Source organism: Saimiri boliviensis, chromosome 3 (genome assembly GCF_048565385.1).
Source record: "Saimiri boliviensis isolate mSaiBol1 chromosome 3, mSaiBol1.pri, whole genome shotgun sequence".
In the NCBI taxonomy this organism is placed as follows: Eukaryota; Metazoa; Chordata; class Mammalia; order Primates; family Cebidae; genus Saimiri; species Saimiri boliviensis.
Genome location: NC_133451.1, coordinates 144,895,359 through 144,908,446, shown reverse-complemented (window position 1 = coordinate 144,908,446; position 13,088 = coordinate 144,895,359). Strand labels below are relative to the sequence as shown.

The window sequence follows — 13,088 nt, the reverse complement described above, 5'->3', positions numbered from 1 at the left end:
AAAAAAAAAAAAAAAAAGAATATGTATAGAAATATAATGCCAAGCATCCAACAACAAGGTTAATGTTACAATATTTAGAATCTATCTTAGTCAGTTTGGGCTGCTAAAACAAATTACCATAGACTAGTGGGTTAAATAGTAAACATTTACTTTTCACAGCTCCGGAAGGTGAGATGTCAGAGATCAGGGTGCCCAAATACCGCCTCAGAAAACACTTTACCTGATGATCTATATAAAATTATTTCTCCCAACCCCTGCAATCTGTCCCCATGCTCCCTTTTCTCTGCAGCATTCCTTGTCATCTGATATACTCTATATCTATTTGTTATCTATCTTCCCCATTAGCATATGAGTTCCATGAGAAAAGTTTTATACACTGCTGAGTCCCCAGGGTCCAGAGCAGGCTCTGGCATACAGTAGGTATTGAATTTTGAAAGAAAGACTAACTAACTGTAGAAAAACCCCTAGGAGCAGCCCTACCATTGTTTCCACTTACCTGAACTATAACCAACCTTTAATTTTTAAAGGATGTGTATTTATTAGCTCGCTTTGCTCACCACTCTTCCTCTGTGGAGTCACACTTTAGTAGCAAGGTCTCCTGCACTTCCTTTAAATTGTGTGCTTTCTTCTGTTTAACAGTTTACTTTTTGAGACAGGGTCTTGTGCTGTCTCCCAGGATGAAGTGCAGTGATGCAATCATAGCTCACTGCAGTCCTGATCTCCTGGGCTCAAGTGATCCTCCCATCTCAACCTCCCAAGTTGTTGGGACTACAGATGTGTTCCACCTTGCCCAGTTAATTTTTCTTATTTTTTTTTTAGAGATGGAGTCTCACTATGTTGCCCAGGTTGGTCTCCAAATTTTGGGCTCAAGTAATCCTCCTCTTGGACTCTGCAGGTGCTGGGATTGCAGGGGTGGGGTGAGCCACTATGCCTGGCCCAATTTAAAATTTTTATAATGCAAATATTTGCTTCATTTTAAACCTTTAAAAATTATCAACTCAATCAAGATCAGCCAGTCAGCAGCATTTATTGAGAGGCTGGTTGCTGTGCTATGAGTCTAAACTAGACCATGTTGAGGTGTCCAAAGAAGGAAATGCAGTTCCCGCCCTTGCGGAGCTTGTAATCTCATGAATATTCAACTTGTGCATATGAAAATGTCTCAGATATTTACCAGTGATGCCCAGAAGAAAATAAAGAAAATATGGTATCTATGTGGTTGTTAGATGAGGTGCAATGGTTGAAGGGCTGTCCAAACTAGAATAATTCTTAGAAGAGATTGCTGTTAAGCCAGAACTTAAAGAGACAAAGATGGATAAGTATACAGTAGGAAAGAAAGGGCACTTGCAAAAACAAACAGAAATGCAAATATATGGAAGTAACTTAGTTACCTGGAGTCTATAAACTAAAAACCTGTGAATGTGGTCTCTAACCTTCCTGTTCTATCTGTTCCGCACTTCTTAAATGTATCAAATTATATTCTGAACTCAAATGCTCCTGTATTTTAAATGGCTGTTGGAATCACTTCATACTCCTTCCAAGCCATCCTAGGTCTCCGTCGATATGTCATTTTCCCAGAGCAGCTTTTTCCAGGCACTTAATCTGAAATAGATGTGCTGCGCTTTGTTATTCTGTACTTTAGCATTTCCTTCATAGCCCTTACCATAATTTGTAACTGTAACTTTATTTGTGACCTTATCATTTGTCTTCCTTTAAAACAGCCATTTAAAGTATAGGAGCATTTGAGTTCAGGATATAATTTGATACATTTGAGAAGTGCAGAACAGATAGAACAGGAAGGTTAGAGACCAAATTCACGGATTTTTAGTTTACAGACTCCAGGTAACCAGATTATTAACTATCTAGAAGCAGGATGTTTGTATTGTTTTTCAGTACTATATTGCTTAGCACAGTACCTGACACTTAATATTTATTTGTTGAAATGGAATTAAATTCTAGAAGCAGGATGTTTATGTTATTTTTCAGTACTATATTGCTTAGTACAGTACCTGACACTTAATATTTATTTGTTGAAATGGAATTAAATAGTACATTTTTCTGTGAAGGCCAAAACTCCATATATAAAACGAATTCCAAAACCCAAAATAATTTTATTTTAAACACCAAAGTTAAATAGTCATCACTTCTGATACACAAAAAATGTATATTCATATAAGTCTTGATATATACATATGCATACATACATAATTCACATACATGTAATAGTTTGAACTTTACATCTAAAATTAATTTCAATTTGTATCACATATTTCTTTTTATAATAAACTGAGTATGTTCATGAGAATCATTAACTCTTCTAAAGTAGGGAATATAATCCTGGATAGGACCAGGGTATGAAGGTGGGATGGTCTGAGCTGGTGCTAGCTCATACAAGATGCCTTGGTGCACATTTCAAAAAGCACCCACATCCTCTGGGTAGACACAGACACACAGCAACATAAGCTCTGCTTGGTGAATGGAGCCTGGACAGGACTTCAGCTCCCACTTCAGGTGCTCTTGCACAGGGCATGACCTGCACCTGGGGGACAGTCCTGGGGGGGTTGCTCAGTGGTGGTATGAGCAGAAGATGTGAACTAGACAACCTTGTGTTGTTCCATTTCTTGCTAAAAAAAAAAAAAAAAAAAAAAAAAAAAGGCCGATTTGATTGTCTGGATTATTTCGGTCAGGAAGGATTCCCTTCTTTTCATCACTCTGTTGGTTTAGTTGAAGAGGGAGAGCTCTCTGATGAAGGAAGACCATTTTTCATGTTCGAGTTTATGCATGGCATGCTCCCCCACTTCAGCCTCCAAGGGGGCTTTCTAGGTTTAATCTGAAGAAATAACCCAGTGTTGATTCTTGATTCCTAATTATGCTGTCAGCCTGGTTGCAGGCAAGGGCTGCAATTTTCCCTCTGGAAAAAAGAACCAGAAGTTAGTCCATTTGTATAACACTGCTTTGTAACTATTAAGAAATTATATCAGTAACACGAAGAATAAGCTCAAGTTATCTCTTAAGTGACCAAATTAATTGACTTTCAGACAAACAGCAGATGAAATCAATTCTAGTTTCCATATGTCAAGAAATAACAAGCATGTCTCATTTCAGTAATCTTTTATAAACTTTCTATATTTTAGGGTCATGGGTTATAACAGATGCATAGTATTTTAAAACCAAAATTAATTTACCTTTAAGTGTCTTTTGACTTGAATTATAAGCCATAAAAAAGGCCTGTTTCAAAACTACTAACATGAATTTATCAAAGTAGGGGCGCAAACCACTGAAATGCAATTTTAGAAGGATTTTTATTTTGGAAAAAGAATATAAAATTGGCATTTGGGAATAAAATGTTGGATAGTGGAAAGCACCCCATATTGGGTCCCGATTCCTCATACTCAAACTACCTAATGAGATGAAATTGTGCAAGTGATTTAAATTTGATGGGATTCATCTCGAGATCTATTAATGAGTTTAAAGTCTTAAAGTCTTTATAGTTCTCTGGTTAATTTTATATGAAAAGTCCTCAAAGCAGAAAGAATATCACAAGAAATAGGCTGTGGGATCCAAAGTGGCACTTACAACCACATGTATGAAGAAGTCGTGTGTACAACAGCCCCTGGGGGAAATGTTACATATGTCATCAGGGCCCTACATTTAGCTGAGGAGTGGGCCAAACATCCTAGCAGATTCTTTTCACTTATTCTGATGTGTCATCTCTTTTGGGAAAAACCTAACTTCACTAATATCCAGGCTCAGGAAGTGAAAAAGAAGCCTTACCTAGCCACTGGGACCACTTTGAAGAAGTAATTAATTTAATCAACTGCCCACCTCACCCATCACCAACTTTCGCAATCGCTTGGTAAAATCTATGTCCAACAAGTGAAGCAAATCCAAATATGGTGAATATTCCTCCACTGCCAAAATGGGAAAACTGCCTTATCTGCTCATCAAAGCCCATCTTCTTGGAAATCGGCTCCTCTGTTAAATATCCAAGTGGGCTAAACGCACATTTTGTGTGCAACCCTGTAGAAGCTCCTCCTGATGCTAACTTTTGGGAATCCGGTAAACGTCAAGTCACTGCCCTTGATAACGTAGACATCTATTTAGAAACACTTTATTTACACAGACTTTGTCTAGCTGGGGGAAAGGTTAATTTATTTGTATACCGGGGGATAAGCAGGGCACAGTGCTTCTGCACGCCCTCAACAACTAATTCTAATTCTTTCTCCAGATCTAACTCCTGTTTCTACACCCAGGGAAATCTCTCCCCAGGGGCGGTGTGTGTGTGTGTGTGTGTTTTACCTGTGCTCACAGATGGCACCAGCGGGACCCAGCTTATTCCCGGACACTTGTGGGACCCTGACAGGGGCAGGGGCAGGTCGGGGACTAACCCGCCCAAACCAAGGCAAGCACTCTGGGAGGCTGACTCGGGCTCGGCCTGCAGCCGGACACACCGCCCACTCTGCGCACACGCGTCCGTGCCACTTCAGTGGTTTGCAGGACTTCCGGCGAGGACGAGTCTCCAAACCCTCTCAGCGTACGCAACCGCATCTGGGATTCCCTTGCCTCTAAGTTCGACCCCAAGAAAGATCTTTGAGGACTTGAGCTTCACATCGAAAGTCAGTGTGGAAAAAGGGGGTGTCCGTGCGGCTGGGAAAGACAAAGGGGCCCAAACCTCCCTCCCGTCGGCTCCAGCCCACTTAGTTCACCCTCCCACGGGGCGAGGGGCTGGCCGGGGGCCGGGGTGGGGATGGCCCTGGAAGGGGTCCCTCCCTTCCCACCTCCCACGGCCCACTCTTACTCACTTTCTCTCGGAGCCTCAGCTTGGCCGCCTTTAGCCCGGGCAGTGCAGAGAGGAAGAGGGAAGGAGAGAGGAGCCTGCTGGCTGCAGCAGCCAGGCAGTCCGGGAAGGTCCGGACTGCGCCCCTGCCCCAGGCCCGCAGGGACCCGGAGCCGTGGACGCCCCCACTCGGGCGCCGCGGCGAGGCGGGCGCGGTGGGTCCTGCGCCCTCGAGGCTGGCTCCGAAGGCTCGCCGCCCTCCCCCTCCGTCCGCCGCCGTCGCGGCCCGCCGCCCCTCCCCGCCGCAGCCGGCAGGCCGCCGGGGCCCGGGGGACGCGCTCGCGCGGGGGCCGCCCCCTCCCCTTTCCCCCACCCTGGGCGGGGGCGCGCGAGAAGCGGTGACGTCAAGGGGCGCGCTGTGGCAGCACCTCCCCGCGCGCTAGTTAAAAAGAAGAAGAAAAGAGAGAGCGAAACATGAGAGGCTGTGTGAGAAGCTGCAGCCGCCGGCAGAGGAGACCTCAGCATCATCTAGAGCCCAGCACTGCCCCGCCGCCGCCGTCGCCGTCGCCGTTTCTGTTCCTGCTACTGTCCCACCTAAACAACTCCCGTTACACGGACAAGTGAACATCTGTGGCTGTCTTCTCCTTTTCTTCCTCCTCTTCCAACTCCTTCTCCTCCTCCCACTTCCCAGCTGCAGCAGAAAGCCCCCAACCCAACTGACACTGGCACAACTGCAAACGGTGTCATCTGCACAACTTTATCTGGCTCCTCTGGCTCCCCTAAGGCGTTGGACCCGTCGCCGCGTCTTTTATTTTTTGCAAAGTTGCATCGCTGTACATATTTTTGTCCCCGCCACCTCCCTCTGCCTCTCGAGTGCCCTGCAGCCCCGCAGCCTCCTCCTGGAGCTGCGCCCTAGTGCCCCTGTTGGGCAGGCAGTGGCGTTTCCCCCCATCCTCCCGCGCCCAGCCCCTGCTGCTCTGGGCAGACGATGCTGAAGATGCTCTCCTTTAAGCTGCTGCTGCTGGCCGTGGCTCTGGGCTTCTTTGAAGGAGATGCTAAGTTTGGGGAAAGAAACGAAGGGAGCGGAGCAAGGAGGAGAAGGTGCCTGAATGGGAACCCCCCGAAGCGCCTGAAAAGGAGAGACAGGAGGATGATGTCCCAGCTGGAGCTGCTGAGTGGGGGAGAGATGCTGTGCGGGGGCTTCTACCCTCGGCTGTCCTGCTGCCTGCGGAGTGACAGCCCGGGGCTGGGGCGCCTGGAGAACAAGGTAGGCACTCACTGACCTCACGGATGCGTACTTGGCATATTGGCTGGGTGGGGTTCCCTGTGGCTCTGGCAAAGCCGGTGGCTGTAAGAAGGGCAAAACTTCTTTGGGGGAGTTCTTTTCCTAACTTTTCTAAAGCGCTAACGTGATTCCGTTGTGTGTTCCTCTGTGGTAAAGCAAACAGCATTCCCGCCCCCAGAGTCCACGGTGGGGATGCTGTGCAAACTTGCCTGTCTCAGAAAACAGACGCTTCTGCGGTACCCGCACCCTGGGCTGGGTAAATATTTTAAAAGAATCGCGATTAACAGTGTGTTTTGGATCGAATGGGGGCATTGGCTGCGGTGAAACTGTAAATTAAGGTGGCTGTGGTTTCCGGTTTATTTTTCTAGGGTAAAAAGATTTGTGCCGTTTTCTCCACGTGCTCGGTTAGGGAGAGGATTGAGTCGTAAAGGATGTTGAAGCATGGTTGGTTTATGATCCCCAGCCCCGTCAGAGGGGGGTGTCTTGCATTACATTAGTTAAACCAACAGAAAGGAACTTCTGGTCCTCCGGTTAGGGACCCGAAAAAAACTGGCGAAAGATTTTGCTGGAACGTTATTTGTCACATAAAAAGGAGACGATTCTCTGTCATTTTGTAAATTATAAATTCAGGCTTTCAGGGTCAGTTAGGTGTCTTGGAAGAGCTTCTCTAAGAATTTGTTTTAAGAGTCATGGCATTTACGTTTTCCTTGTGTGTTAATACGTTAATACGTTTAACTAAATACCAGCATAGTGTTTGTTGACTGTAAAGACACGCTTATTTTTGAGTTTGCAATCTCATTCTTGCCAGGAGATGCAATCATGTGTGGTATCTACTGTACTCCAAGGAATGATTGCTGGGTCACATCATTAACAATCACTGCACGTGAAATAAACAATCAGGTGTCTTTGCTCCCCCTCCCTTTCCCCATTTTAGGTTTAATTAAGAATTCCTCTGTTAGAACACTGCCAGTTGTCAAGGTCTGAGAGGCTCTTGGAAAACTTGTGCTTCAGTCTTGCTGGCCCAGGCATAATAATAAAAAAAAAAAATACCCAGGCTGAATCTAATTTTTATGCTCAGTTCACGGTAGATTTCACTCTATTCTCATGTAAACAGCTCCTACGAATCAACATATGTGTCTGGGTGGTATCTCTCACTTTGTTTTGTAACAAAAAGCCATATTGCATCATTTAATTTGCTCAAGTCATGCAAATAGGAAAAAATCAATAGGACAAAAAGGGGTCGACTTATCCTCCTCCCCACTAAACTGCTGCCCACACACAGAGTCCTGTTGCTTATGGCAAAAGAATAACAACAACACCATTGTATTTGTTAGTTGGTTCACTAATGGGTGAAACTAGAGAACATCATTCTCTTTCAGTCCCCAGCTCTGTCCAAATGTTCATGCCTTTTGAGGGAGCATTTGTCCAACTCCTTCTATTCCCAGATGAGTGAGAACTGTCTTGCTGCAGGTTTTCAGCTGCAACTCTCTTTTTATTCTTAACCATATGCAGCAGGAGCCTGAGATTCAGGGAACAGATATTCCAGGATTTTATTCAAGACAATGTCATGAAGCTCCTGTGTTGCAATTGAATTAAGTTACAAAACAGCTACATTCAGGTCACCTTAAGGGTTTTATCAGCAGCCCTAAAGAACCAGGAAATTCAGAGAAAAGTTTAGAAATATTTGCCATTAAGTCCTCCTTGGTGCAATACATGCTATGAATAAACTGATGATCTAGAGATCCCTGCAATACTGAACTCTTCCAGGGACATATGGAATGAAAATTTTGTTCTTGACTCAATGGTGGGGAGAAGGGAAAAGGAGACGGGACTGAGGGGAGTTATCTTCCTTAAGAGTAGTTATATAAAAACTTTTTTAAAGAAATCATTCTTTAGGAAGCAATCTGCCATGTTAACTATACATATTCCTTTCTGTTTTATGTGCTTCCAATCTCCAACAAACCCTTACTCATTTGGAAAGTGTGTCTGAGTTAACTTTGGTACACTAGACTTTTGCTGGTTCCATTACAAGTGGCTTATAAACTAACAATACCCAAATTGTTCAAAACAGAGATTTGCTATAGGTATGCGTATGCATTCTTGACCTATGTTAGTTCTCAAGTTTTAATAGTTTTTAAAACATGTTATTTTATAATAAACTTCAGTGTTTCCCTTTTTCCCGTAAGCCTTCCTGGATTATAATATATGTTAGGATCTTATTTCATAATGTGTATACAGGAGGGATGATTGCTATTTGAAAGGGCCCTTTATTGTTTATGAAAAAAAAAAATCCCCAGAAAGATTTCTGCAGGCTTTCAAGAAACTACAGTAGTAGCTTTTTCCTACAGGAAGAATTTCTTAGACAAATAGATAGTAGAAATATTAGCATGCTCAGCTATGCAATTAAGTCCTGTTTCACAGCTAAGAAATTTTCTTTAGTGAACTAGAATTGACTTCAATTCTTTAGCCATGGAACTGTGCTCTTATTTTAATTTTTTAAATATTTTAATAACATTGTATATTGTGATGAGATTGTTTACTATGGCAAATAATTACTGTCAAAATTTAGGAAGTCATATTATCTTAGCAATATTATTGCACTTTCTAAATATAGCATGTTAAAAGGCTCTAATTCTCATTAAGCAAATTGAATCTGCAACCAAATGGTATAACCCCCATTTCTAAAACTTAACTTGTAGCCACAGAGGCATAGAGCTCTCTCTACCTTGGGTGGTTTCACAGCCAAAGCTGTCAAGGAATGGGTGAAAAGTAATTGTTTTCAAGTGTGCCCTTTTACAATCATTTGTTTGCTCTGGCTCTTTCAGGGACAAAGGCTATTGTTGAACACATCCAACTAAACAAATAACTCATCCTGGGGTCCCTTTAACAGCTGCCTTAGTACAATGATCTATTTACATATTAGCCTAAAATTGAAACTGAACTCTTTAATGACATAATCCAGCACTATAGTTGAGAGACACATGTGTTCTACCCAACAGCTGAACAACCTTGTAGGCATATGATTTTTAGAAATAACTTTTTGTAAACCAAGTGATCTTAAGGCGACATCTTAATATACTGTCATGTATTTTCTCCTTTTGTTTCCTCATAGAGCCCATGTGGGTGCCTTTTGCCCTCTTTGTTTAGTTACTTGGTAAATAAAGAGAAATACAGAAGGTCTCTGTCACCCGTTTTACTATTTGTTGATAAGCTATAGTTGGAGGCCACACTTTATTGTGTATCCCCTATTTATCTTACCCTTCTTCTATGGATTTTACTTTCGTGTGGCTGAAGATTAAAGGATGACCCGCCAGATGTTATAAATTAGCAACAGCCACGATGATTACTAGGCATGCTGTAATAATGTTTCGAAGTTTTACATGATTTCTGAAGTATATTTAGTTTAAACCACTGTAATTTGACGGTTTCATATACGGCTTTTAAAAATCGAAACAGGAAATTAGCTTAATTTTTTTTCTTAAGATTGATAGCATCGTCAGAAATAAAGTTAAGGACCTATATAAGACACAGACACATAGGCAAAAAAGTAGAAATCACCCGACACACACCCAGACTCATCTGTCTAAAACACTGTTGCTGCTTTGGCTGAGTCAGTTTAATTGACTTCAATAAGACTATTGGTTCATTGAAACCAAAGCCAGAATGATGGCTCTATCTATCTTCAAATAGGTATTTACACTGCAGACCTCACACAGAGCAAAATGTTACCATCCTGCTGGGCCGGAACAGCATGAAACTTTAAAAAGAATAATATTATACTTGATTTCAGATAATTTATTGAATCCTACTTCTGAAACTTTTGATGAGAGATCTGTGGCCAGAACACATTCCAAAAATTGTAAAAGACAAAATTCCTTAGGCACTAAAATCAAGCTCTTCCTGGACAGCAGCTGAGAGAGTATATGAGGATCATTTTGTTTCAGCTATAAAAAATGGAAGCATGCATAATCTCCACAAAACAAAAGGTAATTGCATTCCAGGTTTTCAGCCAGCAAAAAAGGGTGGCTTCAGCATCCTGCAATTGTTTTGTTCTTAGTGGACTGTTATATGACAAACAAACAGAACAGAATTGAACACTATTAATATTGAATAGATCTGGTGAGGTTTGCCAGAGTATGGACAATAAAAGACATTTAAAACATTCTTGGAATGCAAATTCTAAGGGTGTAGTGTATGCTTCCTTTTAGAAGATTTTATCCATTTAAGCAGTTGTTATTTAAATAAATTGATAAGACTGTAAATATAATTGTGATTAATAATGACTTTTCTGAATAGTGTAGCTACAATGCATCATATATTTTTTAAACTTTTATTGGACTTGCTGCATACTAAAATTTCAGCATGCTTATATGCAATGATTATTTTAGTTACTTTGCTCTTGCAGATTTAAATTTTTATGATTACCTAGAATATCATTATCCCAAAAAATAGAAGCCATAGATTTACTCAAATTAGAACCTTCATTAGTGAATGAAATATTTGTTTAAAACAATGTTCTAGAATTTAAAATGTTAATTTTGGTTGACAGTTCTAAAGAAGTAATAAAGTATGAACATAGTTAGATGAATTGGGAAAAGGTATAAAATTCAATTCCATTATTGTGTTTTTCATATAAAAAAATTAATACTTGATTTAGACAGCTACATTTCACATGTCAAATATTGTGTTGTCATTGTCTTCTATATATATTAAAGAAGCTTCTGAAGTCAGGTTTTTAAAGTTACTGCTAGACAACAAGATCTATTCTGTCTACTAATTGCTAAACTCAATGAATCAATAACTCAAATTGGTCTTATTGAAATAAAAGACATATCATTGCAAAAAATTGTGATGAAGGTCTGCCATTTTTCATTAAAATTTACTACATATTATTCAAAAACACTTTATTAAATTCTTATGTTTGTTCATAGATATAGCATACCTGAGGACCTAGTTAGAACATTTTTCCTGGCTAAGATATAATGAATAATAATAATTGGTCTAACCTGTTCAATTTCACTTTAGATATTATTTTTATAAAACATGAAAGGCAAATATTATCCTACTTTAGAAAACTTTCCCTAATGCGGTATGCAGATTGAAAATTAATTGAAATTTAAAAAATGTAACCCGAGTACATTTTTAAGATTAACATATTAAGAATTTCAGAAATGAAATAGATCTTCACATAAGACACAAATAAGCCATGTCTTGAAAAATTCTGTTTTGCACACAGTTGGATAAAGGTTAGAACTTTAAAGTTAAATATCACTCAGTATACACTTTGAGGAAGAATGAAGTAATAAAACCTTAAAGAATCTAAATATAATAGCCTTTTAACTTTTTACACCTAAAGTACAGATGAAATGTCTTTGATTTGCAAGAATAAGAAGCACTTTTATGTATCCCTGCCCTTTGTTCTCCCAGCTCGGTTCCAGAGACTGTACTTGTGTCCTTATAAAGGCATTCTGTATTGTGACACAGTAATTCTTTTCAGAAAACTTCACTGGCTAAATGAGACTGTTCTACTTACAGAATTGCAAAAAATAATAATAATAACTAAACCTAAACCTTACCTAACTAAAACAATATCGTTTCTGATGTATGGCTTTCAGATATTTTCTGTTACCAACAACACAGAGTGTGGGAAGTTACTGGAGGAAATCAAATGTGCACTTTGCTCTCCACATTCTCAAAGCCTGTTCCACTCACCTGAGAGAGAAGTCTTGGAAAGAGACCTCGTACTTCCTCTGCTCTGCAAAGACTATTGCAAAGAATTCTTTTACACTTGCCGAGGCCATATTCCAGGTAAGAAGAAGTGCATGAGTGAAATAAACCACCATGCAATCTCCTTGTAAGATACGTGTTTTTAAATGCTTATTTACAAGACTTGTAAAATTCATCTTGCCCTTAAAAATAACCTATTTTACCTCCTAATTAACATTTCCAAATTTATAACTTTTATTGCCTCTAAAGGGAGTATTGTAATTTCAGTCTGCAAACAGTATAATTGGTTTTGTTGACTTGTTATATATTTTTTGTTAAACTGATAATACAGGTGGTAATCTTCACACCAAATCTCTTCTTGGTACCTTCTTTACCCATCAGCATCAATATCAAGGCAGTGTCTTTTACACAGCTGATACGAAATTGGAGAATGTCCGCTAACTTGTAAGATAGACCCTTAAATAAAATATGATTAGGAATCCAAAAAAATAATATCTTACAAAGCACTTTCAATAAAATGGCTGATTTTTACTCTGTGAGGTAGGTAGGAACCGTAGTGTCCTCTCCATTTGACAGATGAGGAAATCTGAGCCTTGGGAGGAGTCACACACCTTAATCAATGTTGTACAATGAGAAGGTGACAGGAGAGATATGGACGTTCTTACACGTATAGTGTCATGAACATATCTAGTCACTATCATATTTTGGACCCCAATAAGCATAAATATTCATTAAGTAATTTTTATCACGAAAAGTTTGTAAACTTTAGTTGCTGTTGCTTTAGTTGGAAGATTCAACATATTGGAAGAAAATAATTTAATGAGACAGATCCTGTTTAGTCAGGCAAAGTGGCACACAAATCTACTGAAGATTAAGCAGTATTTAAGAAAAAGGCAAGCTTCAAGAACTATAGAATGCACTGAGAGAATTTTTTAAAGTGCTATGTACATTTTACTTTTTTCTCTGACCCAGGAAAGTGTGGATTTTTGCATTTTTTAATATAGCTCTCTTAATAACTTTAGAAAACATTTTGACTAGGGTTGCTTTCTCTCTTGCATATAGCATAACATATATCTAAACCCATTCAATATGAAAATGTTATTATTGTCTTCATAAACCACAGCTGTGTTCCTAGGCCTTTTCTCAAGCAACTGTTTCTTCCTCTTTATCACATTCCCCAAAGCAAAGTAGAATAGGTCACGGTTGCCTAGATGGCCTCCAGAGAAGTGATAACAGATTAGATACCATAAATGTTTGCTGGAAACTTCAAGTCTTACACATTTGCCTGTAGGACTATAAATT

At 40.1% G+C, this 13,088-nt stretch overlaps 1 protein-coding gene and 1 long non-coding RNA gene across 5 annotated transcripts in view; one reads left to right on the top strand and one right to left on the bottom strand.

The window, feature by feature from the left end:
• Positions 1–2,614: 2,614 nt before the first annotated feature.
• On the bottom strand, positions 2,615–5,194 carry LOC104651397 (uncharacterized). The gene is made up of 2 exons (XR_744870.3): positions 4,800–5,194; positions 2,615–2,908 (listed from the first exon to the last, which is right to left on the bottom strand). It is a non-coding gene; the product is annotated as an uncharacterized LOC104651397 (long non-coding RNA).
• The window catches only part of HHIP (hedgehog interacting protein), a 94,359-nt gene continuing 86,409 nt past the window's right edge, over positions 5,139–13,088 (top strand). For 3 of the 4 annotated variants that reach the window (XM_074396862.1, XM_010338636.3, XM_074396863.1), the window contains exons 1-2: positions 5,139–6,041; positions 11,675–11,867. In XM_074396862.1, coding sequence (XP_074252963.1) covers positions 5,763–6,041; positions 11,675–11,867 — 472 coding nt within the window. In that variant the 5' untranslated portion in view covers positions 5,139–5,762. The remainder of the gene's footprint in view (positions 6,042–11,674; positions 11,868–13,088) is intronic. The other variant, XM_003928012.4, reaches the window with a different exon arrangement.